The sequence below is a fragment of the Phacochoerus africanus genome, chromosome 2, assembly GCF_016906955.1.
Source record: "Phacochoerus africanus isolate WHEZ1 chromosome 2, ROS_Pafr_v1, whole genome shotgun sequence".
NCBI classification, from domain to species: Eukaryota; Metazoa; Chordata; class Mammalia; order Artiodactyla; family Suidae; genus Phacochoerus; species Phacochoerus africanus.
This window is the reverse complement of record NC_062545.1, coordinates 205,327,310-205,351,945: the sequence shown is the minus strand read 5'-3', so window position 1 is coordinate 205,351,945 and position 24,636 is coordinate 205,327,310. Positions and strand designations below refer to the sequence as shown.

General features: G+C 41.3%; 1 protein-coding gene across 1 annotated transcript in view; it reads right to left on the bottom strand.

The window, feature by feature from the left end:
• The window catches only part of LOC125120810 (sodium/potassium/calcium exchanger 2-like), a 30,681-nt gene extending 6,840 nt beyond the window's left edge, over positions 1 to 23,841 (bottom strand). The window contains exons 1-3 of the mRNA XM_047769228.1: positions 23,707 to 23,841; positions 18,703 to 18,843; positions 7,657 to 7,746 (exon numbers count right to left, since the gene is read on the bottom strand). Of these exons, the coding sequence (XP_047625184.1) occupies positions 7,657 to 7,746; positions 18,703 to 18,843; positions 23,707 to 23,841 (366 nt within the window). The remainder of the gene's footprint in view (positions 1 to 7,656; positions 7,747 to 18,702; positions 18,844 to 23,706) is intronic.
• Between the last annotated feature and the right edge of the window lie 795 nt (positions 23,842 to 24,636).

The following is a 24,636-nucleotide window of genomic DNA, read 5'->3' as shown; positions in this document are numbered from 1 at the left end:
TTTAGTGAACATCCATCCTCTCATATAGACACAGAATTAAAGAAATAGAAAAAAAAATTTTTTCCTTATGATGAAAACCCTTAGGATTGACTCTCTTAACAACTTTCATATTTAACATACAGTTGTGTTAATTGTATTTTGATTCATAAAATGTGGATGATAATACCTTACAAGGTGGTTGGTCATGAAGACTAAATTATAGTATATGGAAAAACCCTTTGTAAATAGTATGTCATTATTAAAAAGTGACAGAGGCACTTATTATATTCTTCAGATCTTTGGCTTTAAAGACTGATGACTTTGATTTTGGACCATTGGTCTAGCCTTAGATGGAAGCTCTCCACTCTCTTGAGCAACTTGTTTTGTCTTCTTGTTGTCTTTCTTTTAAAAGCTTTATGTGTTTTCTGGAGTGGTGAACTGCAGTTCTGAAAACCTTTAAGACAATGCTTTTGATTTGGTTTCCTACCTGTTGACATCCAGCATTTTTTGAAAAAATGTAAAGGGCCAAAGTAGCATGTAAGGATAAAGGCTTTGGGGGAATAGAATAAACCTATTTCTAAATCTTTGTTTTGATTTATAAGCAATAGCGTGGTTCTCATTAGCTTAAAAGCATAGTTGGGGAGTTCCCGTCATGGCTCAGCAGTTAACGAACCCTACTAGTATCCATGAGGACACAGGTTTGATCCCTGGCCTTACTCATTGGGTTGGGGATCCGGCATTGCTGAGAGCTGTGGTGTAGGTCACAGGCACTGCTGCTCAGATCCCACATTGCTGTGGCAATGGCGTAAGCTTGCGGCTACAGCTCTGATTCAAGCCCTAGCCTGGGAACCTCCATATTCCACGGGTGCAGCCTTAAAAAGACAAGAAAAAAAAAAAGCAGAGTTGTGAGCTATTTTTATTTTGATGGTCATACCTACTCTAGATCCTGGTGAACTGAACCAGTTTACCTGTCCTTGTGGCGCACAGACTCGCTGCTCCCATTAGGAAGTAACATCTACGTGAGGAGGGTCGTGGCCTCTACTGATACACAGAACATAGCCTGGTATATGATAGGCTCTCAATGCCTATTTGCTGAATAAGCAAATCAGCCTGCATACTTAAGGTGATTTTACTAGCATGATTTGCACTGATTCTCCTAGAAAAAGTTAAAAAAGAGTTTTGTACAGGAGGGACCTATTTGAGCAAAATATTCTCTGTGATGACATTTTCTGTTAGATTTGGAGTGAAACATTTTCCAAGACTGTGGAGATGCTGACTGTTACCTTCAAATAGTTCCAAAGTATCTAATATAGTCTTGCCAATTTAAATTCTTAGAGTTCTAAAGCAGTGACTATTTAAAAATCCAATTAATTATGGAGTTTGAATGCCACTATTGACAGAGAAATGTGGACACTGAAAAGAGATGTTATGGTGGCATGATTAAGAGTGCTGGCATGGGGTATAAGAGCTCTGGGTGTAAATCCTAGCCTGCCACTCCTCATGCACAATGGCCAACTTCTCTGAGTCTCAGTCTTTCTCATATGTGAGTTGGGAATGATAATATCTACCCTCAGAGTTTCTGGGTTGATTTTATGTAATGATGCATGTAAAGCAAATAGCAGATAGTGTCAGGCATAAAGTAAATGTTCAATAAATATCAGCTATGCTAACTCAGACATTACTCCTCCTTTTCCAATGTAATAGGGTGCAACCCTCAGGGGTCTGGCAGCAGGGACAGAAGATGGCTTAGCAGGGTCAGTCTACAACATGGGAAATCATAGGAATCAGGAAGGATTTTCACTGTACATCAAACCCCTGATGAATCTGGGTGGCTCCAGAAACACTTTCACTGAAGAACTAGTCTTTACAAGCTCATTTTGAGTCTATTTCACTGACAGTGTTTTTTTGACGAGTTAGAGGCAAGGCTCATGGATAGGACGGTACTCTGATCAAATCAGGAGCATAAGGAGTCTGGAGCTAGAAAGGACATCAGTCGTCTCTTAGGGGAATTTCTTTGTTTTCAAATAGAAATAAATAATGGGGGAGTTTCTGTTGTGGCTCAGCAGGTTAAGGACCTAACTAATATTCACAAGGATGCATGCGGGTTTGATCCCAGGCCTTACTCAGTGGGTTAAGGATCGGCTGTTGCCATGATCTGTGGCGTAGGTCACAGATGTGGCTCAGATCCTGTGTTGCTGTGGTTGTGGCATAGGCCAGCAGCTATAGCTCTGATTTGACCCCTAGCCTGGGAACTTCCATGTGCTGCAGGTGTGGGCCCCCCTAAAAAAGAAAGAAATAATGGGGTCACTCAGAATCCATATCCTGCGCTGCTCTAATCTCCATGATGCTGTTAGTTGCTTTGGTTTAATGAGGATCTGCAAAAATGTCACTTTGGCTAAAGGAGACATGAGGTTGTATTTGACGCTTAGAATTAACTTAGAATTAATGTCTAATTAACTAGATGTGGGATAGATTTTAATCACAGGTTTTTATCACTCATGAAATTTACTAAGACAAAGATTCATGATATAAAACAAAAACACCCCCCCCAAAAAACTAAAGGAAAATATGCATAAAGTGTTTTATGTGAAGGGCATTTATTTTTGCCAGACGGTCATGCACTAAATGGTGTGCTTGTTATCTTTACAGACTTTTTGGTTCAAAAGTACAAACAAGAGAATTACAGCTACAGGCTTAGGACAGAATCTGCTATTTTGATCAGCTGTCTGGATTTTTTTTTTTCCTTTTAGGGCCGCACCTGTGGCATGTGGAAGTTCCCAGGCTAGGAGTCAAAGAAGAGCTGCAGCTGTAGGCCTACACCACAACCACAGCAATGTGGGATCTGAGCCATAACTACAACCTATACCACAGCTTGTGGCAACAATGAGTGAGGCCAGGGATTGAACCAGCATCCTTAAGGATACTAGTTGGGTTCGCTATGGCTGAGCCACAATGGGAACTCTCTGTGTTTGTATTTTTCTATGAGAATGAAAAGGAAACAAGATAGTGGAATTAAGATATCCATTAAAAAGTAAAAAAGATAGAAACTTGTAGGATGATGTTTTCTAGGATGGCTAAGGAGAAATGTCTAAAAAACATATTATAGCAAGTGAGAGAACATTGCTTTTCCTATATATATATATATATATATATATATATATATATATATATATATATATATATATATATATATAGCATAAGGAGGTTCCCAGGCTAAGGGTGGAATTGGAGCTACAGTGCTGGTCTATACCACAGCCACAGCATCATGGGATCTGAGCCGCTTCTATGAGCTACACCACAGCTCATGGCAATGCTGGGTCCTTTACACACTGAGTGAGGCCAGGGATCAAACCTTTGTCCTCACGGTTACTAGTCATATTCGTTACCATTGTGCCAAGTGGGAACTCCACCTTTTTTTTTCTTTATCAATACACAGGAGAATAAAAATGATTATTAGGGAAGGCTATTATATATAAGTGGCAAACAGTCCTTTTAGCCTAGAAATCTGGAGGCTGAGAAGTAGCTTACCTTCCGCAATTTCTGCTGAGTGATGGTAGCAAATATCTCTCAATGAATGTAAAAAGTAATGACTCTGAGGCAGAGAGAACTTCTTCAAGGGGCTGATGATTTTTGGAAATGTCAAGGAAGAGTAATCTGATGTCAAGTGTCAGTAAAATAACTGTGATAGGAATAGTACAAAATATCGTACAGGAATAGTGCTTGATTTATCAAGCCAGTAGTTTCAGTGGATTTTGTTAGTGATGAAAGACAGTGACACAGAAAAAATAGTGATGTTATTTCTAAAAAGGTTAAGGTGTAGTTTCCATACAGTAAAATTCACCCTTTTACAAAAGTGTATAGTTCTGTGAGTTTTGACAGATGTATGCCGTCTATTTCTTCACATCGTCATTAATACATGGCATTGTCTGTCTTTTTGGTTATGGTCACTCTAATGGTTGTGAAGTGGTGTCATTCATTCATTCACTCATTCTTTTTAGGACTGAACCTGTGGCATGTGGAAGTTCCTGGGCTAGGGATCGAATCAGAACTGCAGTGGCTGGCCTGCATTACAACCACAGCAATGCTGGATCTTTAACCTACTGATTGAGGCCAGGGATCAAACTCCTATCCTCATGGACACTATGCTGGGTCTCTAACTGGCGGAGCCCCAACAGGAACTCCACTATGTTTATTTTTAAGCAATTTTATTGATACATAATTCACACAACCCTAAAAGCTAGCCATTTAAAGTGTACATTAAATAGTTTTTAGCATATTTATAAAGTTGTGCAACTATTACTATAATTTACTTCCCATTTCCCTCCAACCTCCCCAACCCTAGGCAACTGTTGCCTACCTTCTGTCTAGAGATTTGCCTATTACTCACATTTCACTTAAATGGAATCCTACAACATGTGATCTCTTGATTGCTTTTTTTTTTTTCCTGTACCACAGCAGCAACAATGCCAGATCCTTAAGCTGCTGAGCCACCGGGGAACTCCCTGGCCTTTTTCACTTAACATAATATTTTAGAGGTTTGTTCACACTGTAGCATCTATCAGTATTTCATTCCTTTTTATCATAGAATAATATTCCAGTGTGTGGATATATCACATTTTATTTATCCATTCATCAGTTGAGAGATATTTGGGTTGTTTCTACTTTTTGCAGTTATGAATAATGCAGCTGTGAACATTTGTGTATAAATTGTATGGATGTTTTCATTTCTCTTGGGTATATAGGTAGTGGAATCACTGGATCCTGTGATAATCCTATGCTTAATGACTCATGGAACTGCCAAACTGTTTACAAAGTAGCTGTGCCATTTGATATTCTTACCTGAAATACATAAGGGTTCCAATTTCTATACATCCTCTCCAACACTTGTTACTCTCTTTTTGATTACATTCGAGTGAGTGTGAAGTGGTATCACATTGTGGCTTTAGTTTGCATTCTCTAAGGAATAATGCTATTGAATATCTTTTCTTATGCTTATTAGCCACCTGTGTACCTTCATGGGTGAAATACCTACTCAAATCTTTTTTCTCTCTTAAACATTAAGATGCTTATAGATCCTTACCTTTCTATTACTGAGCTTTAAGAGCTTTTTATATACTCTAGATACAAGTGCTTTTGTCAGAGATATGATTGGCAAATATTTTCTCTCAGTCTGTAGTTTTTTTCATGTTTTAATGGTGTTTTTTTGAAGAGCGAAAGTTTTAACTGTGATATCTAATTAACCATATATTTTTCTTTCTTTCTCTCTTTTTTTTTTTGTCTTTTTAGGGCCACACCTGTGGCATGTGGAGGTTCCCAGGCTAGGGGTCCAATAGGAGCTGTAGCTGCCGGCCTATGCCACAAGCACAGCAACAAGGGATCTGAGCCCATCTGCCACCTACACTACAGTTCATGGCAACACCAGATCCTTAACCCACTGAGCAAGGCCAGGGATTGAACCCGCATCCTCAGGGATACCAATCAGATTTGATTCCACTGAGCTACGACAAGAAGTCCATTTTTTTTCTTTTTAGACCATGCTTTGGTGTTACATTATAGAACACTTTGCCTGTCCCATGGTCATGTAGATTTTCTGTTTTCTTCTAGATGTTTTTTAGTTTTAGCTCTTATATTTAGAACTATAATGCATTTTGAGTTTTTTTTTTCTATTTGGGAAAATTAATTAAAAACTTTAATTTCAACATATTAAAAACCTAAATGTAAATGGCAGAATTTAAAACTGTTATGGATAAATGTAGATCAATCTCCTTATGAATATGAGTAGTGCATTAAATAGAATGACAAGATTACACATGTTAACAAAAAATCCAAAATTGCAATGGCTTATATCTATCACTTGCTTATTTCTTTCTCTAATAACATCTTTGATGGTCCAGGAAGGTCTCTGACGACAGATGTCCTCAAAGAGGCAACACAGCCATGCAAGCTGACAGGTCAGGTCCAACTTATATATTTGTGGTTGTTGTTATTCAAGCTTTTGGTGTCATATATAATATTCCACTACCAAACCCAAAGTCATGAAGATTTACCTACCCCCTATGTTTTCTTCTAAGAGTTTTATAGTTTTCACTCTTATATTTAGCTCTTTAGTCTATTTTGACTACTTTTTCTGTTTTATTTACTTATTTTTTGATGGGTGAATTTTATTTTTACTTTTTTTTTGTCTTTGGGACACACCTGTGGCATATGGAGGTTCCCAGGTTAAGGGTCGAATTGGAGCTGTGGACTCTGGCTGAAGCCACAGCCACAGCAACACCAGATCTGAGTTGTGTTTGTGACCTATATCATTGCTCATGGCAACGCCAGATCCTTAACCCACTGAGCAAGGCCAGGGATCAAACCTGCATCCTCATGGATACTGGTTGGATTCATTTCTGCTGAGCCATGATAGGAACTCCCTGATGGGTGAATTTTTAAATTCAATTTACTTTAATTTTTATTTTATATTGGGGTACAGCTGATTTACAATGTTGTATTAGTGTCAGGTGTACAACAAAGTGATTCAGTTATACATTTACATATATTCATTCTTTTTCAGAGTCTTTCCCCACATAGGTTATTACGGAATATTGAGTAGAGTTCCCTGTGCTATACAGTAGGTCCTTGTTGATTATATATTTTATATATAGTAGTTTGAGTTAATTTTAGAATACTGTGTGTGACAAAGGTCTAAGTTAATTTATTTTCGCATATAGAAATTATTCCAGTATCATTTGTTGAGAACTCTATACACATATGTACTCGGTGTATATCTCCTTATTTCAACTTGCTATATTTTATTTCTGTTAAGAAGTATAATAATTTAAAGACTATATATGACAGAATACAAGTGGGCAATTGGGATTTCTGTAGTTTATAATAGAGATTAGAAGCATGAGTTTTGGAGCTGCAGAGTCTTGGGTTAGAATCTTAGTTCTACTATTTACTACCTATATGATCCTGAGCATTTTTAAAAATTAGCTCTAAGCTTAAATCTTTACCTGTAAACTGTGGATAATACTAGTACCTCCCTCATAGAATTTATAACCATGTACAAGGACAAAGGGATATGAATTGCCCAGCATGCAGTACACATTCAGTCAATAATGGTTACTGTTATTATCTCTGAGAACATAAAATATTTTCATCTCATTTCTCCCTTTATGTGTTACAACAAACAATTCCTGAGAGTTTATTCTGGTGATGGGCATTATGACTGCTATTGAGTTAAAAATAGTAAAAATGAAATACATTCTCATTTTTTGTAAACTGAGGCTCTAGGGAGAGACTAGTGTGTCTCCAGGTCTTTTCCTAAGAGTTTGGATGAGAACATCAAGTGAGTGGGCTGCCCAAGAGAAAGTAAGCGCTGCTGAGCCTGACAACACTTGGACATTCCCCTGGGCCTGGGCTGGCCTGGTTTTAGGTTGCAGAGGGAAAGAAGCAGTTAGACTTGCCTTTCTTCCACATGGCAGTCTGGGGCTATGCTGATCTGAGTCCACATTACATGAACAGGCCAGGAGACAAGGGAAGGTTAAGTGGAGTAAATTCCTTTAGTCCTGGCATAAGTAATTTGTCACACACAATACTGTTTGTGACAGTTTCAGAAAGCAAACACGCTGATTAGCCACTTGGCAACCAAGAAAATAGCCAAGGAGATGTATGTCAATATTAAGGTCTTACCTGATGCGCCCACCAGACCATCAAGTAAGAGAATACTGCGATCCAGGTGATGGAGCCAAAGAATGTGATGGGAAAAAACTTCCTTGATGACTGAAAGAGAACCAGGAAGAGGGGCGAGTATGAGTGCTGAGCTAAGACCACCAATGCAGCCACTTCTCCCCCATTGCCTGGAGTCCTGGTAGAACTGGTGATCAAAATCCACAACCAGAGACTTCCCATTGTGGTGCAGCAGAAGTGAATACGATCGGTGTCCATGAAGATGTGGGTTTGATCCCTGGCCTTGCTCAGTGGGTCATGGATCCAGCATTGCCGCGAACTGTAGTGTAGGTCACAGACGTGGCTTGGATCCCGAGCTGCTGTGGCATAGGCCAGCAGCTGCAGCTGTGATTAGACCCCTAGCCTGGGAACCTCCATATGCCATCGGTGCAGCCCTAAAACACAAAAAATGCCCCTCCTAAGAAAAAATCCACAACCAACCCTTGGTCAAGCTGGGACATTAAGATTTTTCTCTTGAGAATGTAAAATTGGTTGAAGCCAAACCATCACAAAGCTAGCTCCTGAGATGGAAATCTTTAGAAAAGAATGTCTGTTCCTGCTACTGGTTGCTCAGATGCTCTTTGGCTCCTGCTCTTTCCCAGGCTTGGTTTCTCAGCCTTGCCTTCAATCCCTTAACTACTGCACACCCTCCTTCCCTCTCCTTCTCTCTTTTCTATCTTCTCCTCAAGTTCATCAAAATCAGTCTCTATGGCTTCAACTTACATATCCTAATAATCCATGTGCCAGAAAACCTATGGGATTAATTATTTAACAAGAAGGATCAATAGTTTCTGAAATAGATGGGCTCTTTTTACAGTTCCATGGATATGAGGAAAAAGAAGCCATCACCACATTTAATACAGATGCCTGAGGATGGTCAGTTTCCAGCACATGTGAATCGCACAAGTAACTATTGACCATTTGTCTACAGGGGTGGCAAAGGACATGCTTGGAAATGTTTCTCCTGTTCTCCACCCCTAACCATGTTATGTCCAATTATGCTTTTAGCTCTCGGCTTTGTGCAATCTCAGGCTTACAGTATGAGCGCTTTTAAAGTTTCTTTCAAACATCAGCCCAAATCAGACCCTCAAAATGCAGTATTTCTTATCCATCCCAGCACAGGGAAAGCCATGCTTGCCCTGGATGGCAACGGTGTCCTGTTGATGTTCTCCTTGCAAAAGTGGGGTCCTTTAAAACATGTTCAGATAGCAGAAGGCTCTCAGAGAGTCTCTCACTGATTATTGCCAAATACTTTCTCAAAGCTTTCCACTTTGAGAAACAATCTCATTTTTTTTTTTTTTTTTTGCTTTGACAATGCCACCCAATTGTGTCCAGAGAAATGAATCCTGGCATTGGCTTGGATGAAATTTATCTCACTTGTCTGAAGGGCTGACCTTGGGCAGTCACACAGAACACTTCTGCCATGGCTTTTGAGAGCTTCATTAAAAGGAAAAGATAAACCTTAGCATGGCAATCTTTTGAATATCTGTAATGATGACCATAGTCTCTATCACTCCAAACCAGGCTTAGGTTCTCTTTACTAATTTCAAGTTTTTAATACATGTTTTCATTATCATTCACATGGTTCTGTTAAATTTCATAATAACCATTTCTTCTTTCAATGGTTGTTGCTTTTCTTGGGCTATTTGTTAGCTGGGCTGTCTGGAAGACTATGGGCTTGATTAAAATGGAGGAAGCATCAGGCCATAGTCAGTAGCTACAACTTTATTCTTAAATGCTTTCTGTTATTCCTGCTTTCTTTTGGTTTTTTTAGGGCTGTACCCACAGCATATGGAAGTTCCCAGGCTAGGGGTCAAATCAGAGCTGCAGCTGCTGGCCTATACCAGATCTGAGCCGAATCTGTGATCTACGCTGCAGCTTGTGGCAATGCTGGATCCTTAATCCACTGAGTGAGGCCAGGGATCAAACCCTAATTTCATGGCTACTAGTCAGGTTCTTAACCCACTGAGCCACAATAGGAACTCTACTTCTCTTTCTTAGAAGGAAATATTTCAGGAGTTCCCTGGTAGCTCAGCAGGTTAAGGATCTGGTGCTGTTACTGCTGTGGCCTGGGCTAAATCCCTGGATCCAGAACTTCACATGCTGCAAATGAGATTAAAAAAAAAAAAAAAAAAAAAGGAAGGAAAATATTTCAGCCAAAGACTTGAAACTCCTTCTGGGAAACTGAGCATTATCTAATGGGTTATGGGAAAAAAAAGTCATTGGTTTTTCAAAGTGGAGGTTGAGACATTCACTTTGAAAACAAATTACTTCAAAGCTGGGAGTTCATCTGCATTCTGGACAGCAGATTGCCTGATCCTTGGAATTTCTAGTGCCCAGAAATCAAAGTTTTCCCAGGTAAGGGATTTAGCTGATGAGAGGCCCCATTCTTTTCCCATGGCCACAGGTCACTGTTTTAGGATCCTAGGTGAGATGAGTATTTCTTTTTCTTTTTGTCTCCTTAGGGCTGTACCTGTGGCATATGGAGGTTCCTGGCTAGGGGGCTAAGGGTCAAATTGGAGCTATAGCTGCTGGCCTACACCACAGCCCCAGCAATTTGGGATCCAAGCTGCATCTGCAACCTATACCACAGCTCATGGCAATGCTGGATCCTTAACCCACTGATCGAGGCCAGGGATCGAACCTGCATCCTCATGGATGCTAGTCAGATTCATTTCCGCTAATTCTGCTGAATCCTCATCAGGATTTCTTGAAATTTTTTTTTTTTCCCGCTTTTTAGGGCTGTACCCATAGCATATGGAAGTTCCCAGGCTAGGGGTTGAATCGGAGCCACAGCTGCCGGCCTATACAACAGCCATAGCAATGCAGATCTGAGCCTTGTCTTCAACCTATACCACAGCTCATAGCAAGACCAGATCCCAACCCTCTGAGTGGAGCCAGGGATCGAATCCACATCCTCATGGATACTGGTCAGATTCGTTTCTGCTGTGCCACAGTGGGAACTCTTATGAGGATTTCATCTCCCACGGCCATGCTCTGTCACAGGGAATAGAAGGGCTCCTCTCATGGTATGGGACCACACGTATGGTTGGAGCAGCAGTCAGGCTTTGGCTTGACTCTGAGCATCCTGTGAGGGGAATGGAGTACCGTCTCCACACTTCGTGACATGGACTGAGGACCAGCATCTCATAGATGGCTCCCTTTCCAGGTTAGCTCACTTACTATGTAACTATTCTTTTATTAATATTTATTTATTTTTGTAACTTTGCATGTCTGTTCATTCATATAGCGTCACAAGTGAGGATCAAATTACTTGAACATATTTCTCATCTGAAAAATATCATCCCTGAATCACAGAACATTCCCAGTCAAAAGGCAAAAAATAAGGAATCAGACTGAGAATTTAAACGAACTAGGTTCAGCCATTTGCAGCAACATGGATGCAACTAGAGATTCTCATACTAAGTGAAGTAAGTCAGAAAGAGAAAGACAAATATCATATGATATCACTTACATGTGGAATCTAAAATGTGGCACAAATGAACAGAAATAGACTCATAGGCATGAAGAACAGACTTGTGGTTGCCAAGGGGGAGGCAGAGGGAGTGGGATGGCCTGAGAGTTTAAGGTTAGCAGATGCAAACAATTACATTTAGAATGGATAAGCAATGAGGTCCTGCTGTATAGCACAGAGAACCATATCCAATCTCTTGTGACCGAACATGATGGAAGATAATAGGAGAAAAGGAATGTGTATATACATATATATATGTGTATATATATATATATATATACACATACATACAAACACATATGACTGGGTCACTTTGTTATACAACAGAAATTGACTCAACATTATAAATCAACTATACTTTAATAAAAAGTAAATGAATTTCAAGAGTTACTGTCATGGCTCAGTGGTTAATGAACCCGACTAGTATTCATGAGGACACTGGTTCGATCACTGGCCTTGCTCAGTAGGTTAAGGATCCAGAGATGCCGTGAGCTATGGTGTAGGTTGCAGATGTGGCTTGGATCTTGCGTTGCTGTGGCTGTGGTGTAGGCCAGTGGCTACAGCTCCGATTAGACCCCTAGCCTGGGAACCTCCATATGCCACAGGTTCGGTCCTAAAAAGCAAACAAATAAAAAAAAAAATAAATGAATTTCATATTAACATATTAGTGAAATTCTCTAATTCAAAATTTGATACTTATCGCTTGATCAAGAAGCCAATTAGTAATGAATGGACATCTAAACAGACCTAGTGTTGGATTAAGGGCTCACTGAAAAAAAAAAACATTAAAAATAATTTTTTTGTAAAATTTCAGGTCTTCATCACTAAGAGGGGTAGGTAAAGGCTGGGCACCCATTCTGGACCCAGATCCTGAACTAGACATGAAATTCACATCTAGGTCTCTGTCTCACTGTACAGGACATATTTCTAGATGTTAAGAATCTAGGTCATACTCATTTCTAAAGAAAGACAAGGCCAATAATGCTCAAAATACACCGGTCATGGACCCATAATGATCACCATAATCACAATACTAGCCTGTGTGCTGAATGTCAGAAAATAAAGCACATCAGGGAAATACAGACCAGCATTCCAGCTGTATGACCATCTGCCTCACCCAGCCTCCCGTATTGTTGCTGCTTTGGAAGCACCAACTCTTCATGCATCAGCGGTTCGGTTAAGTGTTTCCTGATTGTCAAACTATCTTGCCCTTTCCGATCTCACAGCCCAGGTAATTCCTTCTTCTTTCATTTTTTGGTGGACTATTCCCCTTACTGGGACTCTATGGTCCCCTTCCAGATATCACTGCCCAGTAGCACCTGTACAGTTATTTAGTTACCAGTCTCATCAGAAGGAAGGAAAGAGTGCTGGAAGCCAAGGTCTGACATGTCAATTTATGGTTAGTGGTGGTGGCTCATCCCGACATCTGCTGGAATGGGCCTCATACCAATTAGCAAAAAGCAGATTGTGTCCACGTGCTGGCCATTTTGTTCCCAATGTGATGGTTTACTTGTATAATTGACAGCTAATGTTCTCATTAGAAGCTTTTGGTACATCAGAGTGATATTTTCTTGGCTTAAAAAACATTGCTGGACATTAGCTGGTTGCACAAATTGGCCATTTCCTTACTTATTTAAATTCAACAGATAGTCACTGAGTATACATATTTAACAAAGTTCTCTAGAGCAATCCTGTTAATAATTAAAAAGTGTGGTCTCTGAATTATTATGTTGGGTATTGACATCTTTGCTCACCAATTACCAGAGATGTACCCTGAGGCAAATTATTTCATCTCTCTAGGTCTCAGTTTCTTTATCTGTAAAATGGGGGCAATGACAATATCTAGTTGTTCTGAGGATTTCATGCACCTAAAGTGTTTAGTAAACTCTCAGGCACATACACAAGTGCTTAGACAATAATGGCAGTTGTTATTAGGCAATATTAACCTCATTTTGATTTTTTTTTCTTTTTAGGGCCGAATATCCAGGATATGGAAGTTCCCCGGCTAGGGGTCGAATTGGAGCTACAGTTGCCGGCCTACACCACAGCCCAGCCATGCAGGATCCAAGCCACCTCTGTGACCTACACCACAGCTCTTGTCAATGCCGAATCCTTAACTTGCTGAGTGAGGCCAGGGACCTGCATCCTCATGGATAACAGTCAGGTTCATTACCACTGAGGCACAATGGGAACAGCCACTTCATTTTTATTTTTATTTATTTATATATTTTTTGGTCTTTTTGCCTTTTCTAGGGCTGCTCCTGCCACATATGGAGGTTCCCAGGCTAGGGGTCGAATCGGAGCTGTAGCCACTGGCCTACGCCAGAGCCACAGCAATGCAGGATCTGAGTCTCGTCTGCAACCCACACCACAGCTCACAGCAACGCCGGATCCTTAACCCACTGAGCAAGGCCAGGGATTGAACCCGAACCTCATGGTTCCTAGTCGGATTCGTTAACCACTGAGCCACGATGGGAACTCCCTGATTTTTAAAAGAAGGGAAAACAAACTCAGGGAGATGAAAGTGACTTCAGAGACCTGGCCCAGAGTCTTGGCTTGGATTCTTATTAGCTGGATGTACTTGGGCAAGTCATCCAGCCTGTCAGGGCCTCAATCTTTCCATCCTTGCTGGAACCGTGAACAGTACATAGCAGACACAATAAATACCTGGGAAATGAACCAAGGCATGGTAGAAACAGCAAAAACCTGGCTGGGTTCTCAGATACCTTCCTAATCTGATGGGCTATGTTTTGATATCTCATGAGATGTGTTCCTGTTTTGTAAGAATAGTTACCCTAGGTCATGAGGAAATAAAACTTTTGGGGTCTTTGCTTCGTTTATTACTTTTAATTTTCATCAAAGACATGTTCCTCATTAAGGTGTACGTTTCAGTTCTTTAACTTTTAAAACAAAGCCATTAATTGAAGAAAACTATAAAAGGGAAGCCCATGTTAATTATCGGAGCTGGAAGTGTGCATAATTCAACAAACACTGTCATGTAATTTGCATATAAATGAAGTGGAAATAAAAACAAGTGGGAGTACTATTTACTCTGAAACTAGATGTATACATTAAGAAAAATATCATGTTTTCCTTGTAATTATTGTCAAGGTTTTGGATGTTCATCTACATGGGTGATTCAAAAACTACTGAGCAGGCAGAGCTGCTAAGGCTCTGAGGAGTAGCAAATTGTCTATTAATGAATAGTTTTCTCCTGCCTTTCCTCTCCCTGGATATTTTTTCAAGAGGCCCTTGTGGTAGCATATGAGGATTGTGGCAGACTGCAAAAAATGGCCACATCGCTTTGCAATTCCTCCCATGAAGAGAGGAGGTCTATTTCCCAAGCCTTTGAATCTGGGCTGGTCTCATGCCTTGTGCAGTCCAACAGAATGTGGTGGAAATGACAGCGTGGAGATTCCAAACTAGATCTCAAGAGGGCTCTGCGGCTTTTATTCTTACTGCTCTTGGGACCTGGCCATCATGTGAATTAGCCCAGGCTAGCCTGCTTAAAAATAAATGACCACATGGAACAGAGACAAGGTGTTCCAGTTGACATAGCTCTACTCCACCTGGCCCCTAGCCACATAAGCAAGTAACAGAACTGTCTGGCTAAGCCCTGCCTAAATCGCCAACTCCTAGAATTAAGGGTAAAAAACCTGCTTCTTGTTTTAATCCACTAAGTTTTGGGATGGTGTGTTACACAGCAAAAGCTAACTGACACAAGATCAAACCGAATGAAACTCTCCTGCGCTGAGAATGAACAAGAAGCCACTTACTGCCTTTGTATAAATCGCCATGCTGTCATTTGGCATTTCATATATGCAAAGAAAGCCAGCATGCTTTGAGAGTAAACTGGGGTTATCCCATGCAAATGAGGGTGTACAGTCATCTTAAATGAGTAATAACTGTATTGATGGTTATCGCTTTTTGCTTTCCTAAATCACAGAATGTCATGGCTGCCAGGGAATCCAGAGATCTTCCACCCCTGTATTTCACAGAGGGGGGATAAAGGAGGTTCAGAGTTGAGAAGTGACTTTCCCAAGGTTGCACAGTCACACAGGAAAAACTCAAGTCGACGTAGTAGAATGAGGATATTCTGCAGTCAGGAGACTTGGGTTTGAGTCTAGCTGCTCTCACTAGTACAGCTGTACAGTCTTGCCCTATAGTTCTATGTGGGCATGCTCTGGTTCTCTACTGAGTTTTAGAGCCTTAAAAAAAGTGAATTGTGACTGCTGTGTGTTTTAATCTCTTCTAGGACACAAATCTGATGCCTGGAATGTGATAGGTGCTCAACAAGTATTTGCTGAAGAAATCTAGGAACACCCAATGTTCTACCTGAGAGTCTCATTTATGCTTGGAACATGGGATGCTCAGAACATGACAGAAAAAATCTAGTCCATCCAGAGATGGCCCTTAAGGGTATACTGAGCAAAAGCCCCCTTGGCCACTCCAGTGCATGCTGCAGGGGCTGGTTTCACTGGGTGTTACCTGGTAAATGACAGTCAACAGGACTGGGGGTGAGAGCGTCACATTCAGCTGTACCCATTGGGATTAGAGCATAGGCCAAAGCAGTTATTTGATCCAGGTAACTACTGCCCTGGTGGAGTCCTGTTTATCATCCAGGAGCCACTAGTTGAGAACTCTGATCTTCCCTAACAGCTTCATAGACTAGCAGATCAGACCACAGAGGGGACAAGCACTCTGTCAGCCTTGCTCTGAGAGTCCCACCCAACCCTGAGAGCCCAGGGCCTTGAGTCATTGGCAACTTTCTCCCATTCCTGTACATTTTCCTGATGGCTTCAGTGGTTGTGTGTAGACATCATTTTTTAAAAATTAATTATTATTATTGAAAAATTGAACTATAGTCGATTTATAATATTGTTAGTTTCATGTGTACAGCATAGCAATTCAGTTTATATATATAAACTGAATATGTTTATAATTCATATTTATATATAATATATATTTATGTATTCTCATTTTATAATTTATATATACACACAGTATATATACTATATATATATACTATACATACACAGTATATATTATATATGCTGTGTGTATTATATATATAAATTCTTCAGATAATATATACACACACACACACATATATATATATACTGTTGTATGATATATATATATAATTCTTCAGATTCTCTCCCCTTATAGGTTATTACAAAACATTGAGTATGGAATTTCCATTTTGGCTCAGTGGGTTAAGAACCCGACATAGTGTCCTTGAGGATGCGAGTTTGATCCCTGGCCTTGCTCAGTGGATTAAAGATCCAGAGTTGCCACAAGCTTCAGCATAGGTTGCACACACAACTCAGATCAGGTGTTGCCGTGGCTATGGGTGTAGGCCCCATTTGCAACTCCAATCTGATCCCTAGACTGGGAACTTTCATATGCCACAGGTGTGGCTGTAGAAAGGAAAAAAAAAACCCCACAAGATATTGAGTATAGTCCCCTGCATTATAAAGTAAGTCCTTGTTGGTTACCTATTCTATAATATTAATCACTATTATAAGTGAACCAACCCCGTCTGCTCTGGGCCCCATCACACTAGGCCTACTGTGGGGATTAAGAAAACCATGTCTCCCTGATTTTCCTTCCTAAACTAAGCAAAAGCATGGGGCTCAACGCAGCACAATGGTGAACAAAAGAGAAAAAGAGGGGAAGAGGGAGAGAACGAGTGAGTGAACATTTGTGCCCATGCACATCTCAGAAATGTCAATGTGATGGGAGCCAGGAAGAAAGTGAACACATTCCAGCTACTTGGCTGCGGGTTTCCAGAAAGCCAGGCCTTTGCATAGAGCAGATGCTCTGCAGGGGCATCTTGAACAAAGAAACTTAGATATCGCTTTAAGTGAGTCACACCTGTTAAGTGCATTCTTTCCTAGGAAACTTGTAGTGTTAGGAGTCCTTACATGAGGGGTCATCCCTGGCCTATACTTGATGGAACAAAGCTCTTCATCAGGCTGGATTATTTCCAGGTCAAAGTAATGAGATGACTTTTCTCCAGTCTTTTCCAAGTGAGGAAAATGGGGCCTTCATGGGGCTCTTAAAGACGGCTGCTAAACTATGCTGGGATACTGCAGTGTTATATTCCAAGTGCTCTTAGAAATGATGTTTTCAAGTTCTACCTTCTGACATCATGAAATATGAGGAAGAGCCCAAGCTGTGTGGTCACACAGGCCTGGGTCTGAATCTCAGCTCTATGCCCTAGGAAGGGACCAGACATGATCTAGTTATCTTCTTTTGCCTGAGTTTCTTTCTACTTATGCAAATAATACATATATTCCTACACTAGATGTTTCCTGATATTTACAATAGAATTTATGGAAAATACCAGAGATAGAGTATGATGCTTATAGATACATACTTTTATTGAACGAGTATGTGTGTGTAGGGCCATAATAAATTGTAGAGCTGTTTCTCCTTATCTCTCATTAGTTCTTTCATCCTATGAAGCCGTGGCCCAAGGACCCACTTTTACAACACTGGGAGGGGATGTTCTTTTGATTTAATCTACATTCTGATTGTGCTTTGCTAACTATAAGATGGAATTGTGTTCACAGCACCCATACATAATAATGGTAGATAATAATATTGATTATGGTAATGATAATAGTACCAGAGGGAGTAGATCAGACATGCAGGCATTTACCCTACACAAATGCATTTCTTTATTTTTTGAATTGAACGAATAATTCATGTACACAAATACTCAACAAAGGGTGAGTAACCCTTCTGCCTCAGACCCTCAGTTCCCCTTTCCAGAGATAATCACTGTGGTGGTTTTAAAACATGACTGCAAATTCTTTGGAACTGTTCCCCTCAAGGGTGTCACAGGCTACATGACACTGATATATACTAGAGACTTTGTGTCTCCTCCTTATAATGACGACAGACTTGTGACTACTTTGACCAGTAGAGTTCAGTGGAAGTGATTCATTGTGGCTGCTGAGACTAGGTCATCAGAGACCATGGAGCTTTTCCTTGTGTTCCTGGAACACTCCCTCCTGGAGCCCCAGTCTCTGATGTAGGACATCTGATGCCACCATACTGGAAGGAAACCCAAGTCACAAGGAGAGGACATGCCAGGCTCTCCGGCAGACAATCCTGGGTGAGTCCAGGGATTGAATCATCTCTGCCCAAGTGCCGGAAACATGAAGTGAAGAAATCTCCAGCTGATTCCAGCCCCCAGCCACTCGAGTCTTCCCAGCTAAGGCCCCAGATGTTGTGGAGAAGAGACAAGCCATCTCTAGTGTGCCCATCTGAATTCCTGGTCCATGAGCAGAATAACATGATTGCCATTTCACACCACTAAATTTTGGGGTGGTTCATTAGGTAGATGCAGTAACCAGAACAATCACTATGACTGTGTGTCTGTCCAGAGACATTTCAGGCGTGTAAGGCCTAAACACGTGTGTCTGTCACCCCCTTTTCCTTTTAAAATAAGTGGAAGCAGACTCTGCATACTGTTACATGCTGTGCTTTTCATAAAAAATCCATTTCAAACATGTTTTACTCACTGGTTTGCGGACATCAGGTAACGTGATCCATAGAGGAAACACTATAGGGAAAACAATTAGGAATGTGACTTGTTTGCGTGGATCAGAAGGCCAGGCCAGGCTGAGAGGCTGGTCCTCTTCATCTTCACCTGTCTCTGTGGTCTGTTGTGGAAAGAGAGAGAGAAAATAAACAAAAATACAACAACGTCCACAGGCCACAAAGCAAGGAAGGTAGCCCAGATCTCATTAGTTTTCTTGGGTCATCTTAGCAGCTTCATCCATGTAAAATTTATTTATTTATTTATACTTATATTTTTGTCTTTTTAGGGCTTCACTCATGACATATGGAAGTTCCCAGGCTAGGGGTCTAATTGGAGCTGCAGCTGCCAGCCTACACCACAGCCACAGCAACGTGGGGTCTGAGCCACGTCTGCGACCTACACCACAGCTCACAGCAATGCTGGATTCCCTAACCCACTGAGCAAGGCCAGGAATTGAACCTACATCCTCATGGATACTAGTTGGGCTTATTACCACTGAGCCATGAGGTGAATTCCATGTAAATTTTTAGGTTTGTAAGATAACCAAACTGTCACAGTCTGAATCTCAGGAGCAAATAATGCATTGTTCAGCCAGGAAAGTTTCAGAACTTTCTCTTCTTTCCCTGAATACTCCCCAGCTTCTCACTTTCCTGAATTAATCATTCAACTGGAGTGAACTATAGCTCCAGAACTTCCTAGGAGAAAACATATCTACAGAACAAATAGACTCCAAATGCCCACTTTCTCCTCCTCCCTTCTCCTTGAGCATTCAGAATCCTTGGGAAGAATTTTTTTTTAGTTCAAAAAAATTTTTTTAGGAGTTCCCATTATGGCTCAGTAGAAACAAATCTGACAATCATTCATGAGGATGCAGGTTTGATCCCTGGCCTTGCTCAGTGGGTTGAGGATCCAGCATTCCTGTAAGCTGTGGTGTAGGTCGCAGATGCGGCTTGGATCCTGCATTGCTGTGGTTGTGTAGGCCAGCAGCTGCAGCTCCAATTTGACCCCTAGCCTGGGAACCTCCATAGGCCTAAGGAGTGGCCATAAAAAAGACAAAAAAAATTTTTTTAATTACTCAATGAATTTTATTACATTTATAGTTGTACAACAATCAAAAAAAGTTTTTTTTAGAGCACTATTTTTGACTGGGCAAATGAAAGTAACCACAGAAACCGTTCAGTAACAATACTCAACTGCCTTCGCTGGCCCCAGAAGGGTTAAGTTTGTGGATCACTGTGTGGTTGTGCGTTTTTAACCTGCTTAGTTGCTTTGTTAAATTCTAAGCCATTTTACTTCTGGCCAAAGGCTTATTATGCAAACATATGTCACAGTCGCAGAACAAATGAGTATGGAAGTAGAGCAAGATACTAAACGTGTGGATGTCAAGTGCACAGGGGTAAACTTCAGAATTTTTGCCTTGGCAGCATGTGGCCAGCATTTTATGTTTTATTTGCTGCCCACTGAAGTTAGCAGCTTCTGAAGTTCCAGAGCTAGAAGGGACAGAAGGTGGATCTGAGCCTAGCAGGATGACCATTAGCCTGTCAGATGGGCCCTCCGAGCCTCCACAACAGCACTGCAGACAGCATCAATCACTCCCTTCCTTGCTTGTTTAAAAATGAAAGTGCAGCAGCAGGACCAAGCATCAGATCTAAAAATATCAATGGGAACTTTTTCACAGATGCTTCCTTTTGGGACCATATAAATAACCTACACAGGCTTCATACAGCCCTGCCCACTCCCCCCACCCCCCATCCCATGGCTCTTGTACTATTTCAAGGAGCAGCACTGAATCCCACCAGCATCTCTCTCCCTAAGGATGTGGGAGGTGGGCCAGGCTTGGGCCAGTTGGTGAAGAGGAAGAGGATGAGACTAGAGGCAGGGCTGGGTATGAGGCCTGACTTACTGCAGTGCAATGTTCATTTATTTATAATTTATACCCTAGTGCTGCCAAAAGGATTTGTAGTGGCTTACACTATCACCCCCCCCTCCTCCAGGAGTTAAAATTAAAAAAAAAAAAAATTAAAAAAAGTAATCTTAAGCCATACTGAAAAACGTTTTTTTCTCTTTGTGAGTATGTCCTTGGTTGTAGGTAAAAGATTTTTTGTTTGTTTGTTTTTTAGGGCCGCACCTGCAACATATGGACGTTCCCAGGTTAGGGGTCCCAGTCGAAACTACAGCTGCCAGCCTACGCCACAGCTACAGCAACTTGGGGTCCAGGCCACAACTGTGACCTACACTGCAGCTCCTGGCAACACCAGATCCTTAAGCCACTGAGCGAGGCCAGGGATCTAACCTGTGTCCTCATGGATACTAGTCAGATTTGTTTCCACTGAGCCATGAAAGGAACTCCCTAGATTTTTAAACAGCAAATATGAGGGAATTAAGAGGATTAGATAATAAGGTAGAATTAGGAAATTGGCATAGTTTATTTTGAATGTCTGGATCCTTGTTAAATTTATTTCTCATGCCAGGCAATATGTTGGAAAAGAAGAAAGGACTAAAATCAATAATCTGTGTTTCCACCTTAGGAAACTAGAAAAAGAGGAGCAAATTAAACCCAAAGTAAGCAGGAGAAAAGAAATAATAAAAAATTAGAGCAGAAATCAGTGAAATTGAAAATAGGAAGTCAACAGAGAAAGTCAACAAAAACCAAACATTGTTTCCTTTGCTATGTAGTTCACGAGGGTCCATCCACTGCTTCCTCTAACCATCCTGGCGTCTCTCGGCCTTGACGGGAGCTTGGACAAGCTGCCTCTGGCTCCTCTTCTGAGCCACCTCCACCTCTCCCAGAAGCAGGGGCAGAGAACATCACTTCTTACTGGGCTCAGCAGCCTCCCAAAATGTCAGCTGACTATATGACTAATGTCTGTGTAATTCGACCAATGAGTATTAAGGAGACAGGTGCATTTTAACTGTTTCCTCCCAAATATGATTTTTTGTTTAATGCAAATGAATGCCTTTCCCCTGCTCCACCTGGTAGATGCCTCAGAAATAAGGAGAACAATGGGAGAGTCGAGACTTTGCATGAGGCAGTTCCCTGCTTCATGCAAGGTAGGTGGTTTAATTTAAGCAGAGGATTCCAATGCTTCCTTGAAGAGTCATCAAGCTGATCTGATGATTTCATCAAGGGTACTCCCCCTTCCAGAGTTGACACTCTCCCTAGCCTGGTCCCCTACTGCCATCTGCAATCTAGCAACTTCTCTCTAAACTCTAAGCTAACCTTTCTCAGATAAAAAAACAAAAGCAACTCTTGATGACTCATATCATTTTAATGACACCAACAGATGGTGACATTTCATCAATAACCCTTCTGCTTATAACCTACAGATTAGCTCCTTTCTCCATCTGCCAAAGTCACCAGGCAGGCAGTGCCACTAGCAAATGGCAGAAAATAATTATCTGTTTAGATGCATAAGCTCTAAACATACTACTGTCCAATGCAAACAATTAGCTATATTGTACAGCTTCCAAAAGCTGCATTTGAGGTGGCTGTTGCTAGGGCAGAAATGGACAAGGAGAATATGTCTCAGGCTGTATAAAACAGTGCTCTCCATGGGGACTTCCTGTCCTCTTGGGGATGAATCTTGCTATAGAGAAGTAAAGGAGGCCAAAACCCTGAGGCAGATTCCAGAGGTGCCTGGGGAGCAAGGCTGCCAAGTGCAATCTCACTGTAGTTCAATGGGCAACAGCTTGTAAACTAGTTAGAAAAGTGGGAAAAAATACTGTTCCAGGTCTGGGACCTGGTTTTGCCTTTGCCCAAGCTGGGGCTGCTGGCATGAACATTTGTCTCAACCCCAAGGAAAGGCTGGGCATGATTTTGTAACTTCTCCTGGAGTTATGGCATCCTGGCTTTGACCTTGCAACAACCCATCATTACCTCCTAAACCTTTGGGAGAATGTCCATAGACAGCCAAACAATGCAAAATGATCCAGAAATAATTCAAATGTCTCACGATATAAGGCTTTCAAATAGTTTGAGATATGCAAGGGTCTCTGGAGGATGCCTAGAATTGCACAAAACCAGGGCCAGCAATGAGTCCTTTAGGGCCTTGTAATTCCTGAGATTAAAACATCCCTAAGACTAAAACACATCGTAATGTTATGGTTGTCTGATCTTGAATGAGTACAGCCTGGTAGGAAGAGTAGGTGGTGGAGAATCAGGAGCCCCTGGAAGCCAGTCTCTGCTTGAGTTGGGATTCCTTGGGTTGTCACCTCCCTCATCTGCAAGTATTCATGGAGGGCTTTTAGGCAGAAAGCACTGCACTAAGTTATGAGACTTGTGGTTTGAAGGAGACTTGAATTTAAAAGGGGAGGCAGAACCAATGGCTCCAAAGACATTTATCTAGTTACGAGGATGCTGGCAAATTAGGTAGCAAGAGCTTCTGATTATTCTCGTGTCTCTTCTGTCTGTTATGGACTGAATCGTGTCCTCCCCTAACTCACATGTTGAAGCCCTAACCCCTAGGACCTCAGCTGTGACTGTGTTTGGAGATCGGGCCCTTAAGGAGGTGATTAAGTTAAAATGAGGCCATTGGGGTGGGTCTTAACCCAGTATGACTGGTGTCCCTGTAAGAAGAGGTAATTAGGACTCACAGAGAGACACCAGGGATGTGCGTACACAGACGAAAGGCCATGTGATGATGCAGCAGGAAGGCAGACATCTGAAAGGAGAGGGGCCTTGGAGGAAAACAACCTGTAGATAGCTTAGTCTTGGATGCCCAGCTCCCAGCACTGTGAGGAAATAAGTTTCTGTGGTTTAAGCCATCCAGCCTGTAGCATTTTGTTATAGGAGCCCAAGCAACCTAATATACTGACTGCCCCTGTGCTTTCGTGAAAGAAAGTCTACTTTTACCTGGGCCTAGAATAAAGACTCTATTTTCAGTCTCTCTTGTAGCAAGGTATGGCCATGGGATTAAGTTGTGGTGAATGTAACAGGAAGTATTCTCTGTAACTTCCGGGATGTATCTTTAAAGGGTGGAGGTACATCCTCCATCACTCCTTCCTCCTTCCTGCTGCCAGGGATGGTGACATTTTGGCCAGAGCTTGAACAGCCATCTTGGATCACGAGGCAGAGAAAACGTACAAAAGGATCTGACTTCTGAAACCCATCAAGAACCATAGTAGCCCAGGGAAGCTTATGATGACTTAGGAGAGACCCAAAATTCTATCTCACTTAAGCCACTGTTTGGAGTTTTTGGTTGCTTGCAGTGAAACCATATCCTGGCTGATCCAGTGTCCTCCTTATAGAGAATCAAGAGAGAAAAATCTTCCACATTTCAGCACTAGGAAGAGTCATACGTCTTCTGAGAAACTCTGAGAAATCCATGAATCAGGGAAATGATATTATTTATTTCTTTGCTTTGCCCTGGGCAGTTCAGAGCCAATTTTGTAATCCCTGTCTAGCAATCACAGCCCTGGAATCTGTTCTCACCTTGCTCTAGTCTGAATCTTGTTCTTCCCTTTCCCACATTTGCTGAATTTTCTTAAAACTATTCATTTTATCATTTTTTGTCAAATATATTTTTACAAGCAGCCTTGAATCTTTGTGAAGCAGCATGGGGCAGAGCTAAAAATAAAACTTTGCAGTGGTCTAATGGGATTCTGGGGATAATTTTATGAGACAGAGAGAAAGAGAGAGAGAAGAGGAAGAAGGAGGAGGAGAGGGAGGGAAGGTGGGAGGGAGGGAAGGAGAGACAAAAGAAGAGATTGAGAAATGAGATGTTATTCTACACAATTGTGACAAATGGATAACTACCTTCTTGGATTCATTTATCAATACTGAAGGTTGGAATCTGGAGGTCTAGCTATCAGAGCACTTATAGATAGAAGAGAACAGCTCCAGAGGTCAATTAGCAACTTATTTTTCCATGGGCAACTTTTATTTTTCTCCAGTGAATGAGAGGAGTAGCAGCAG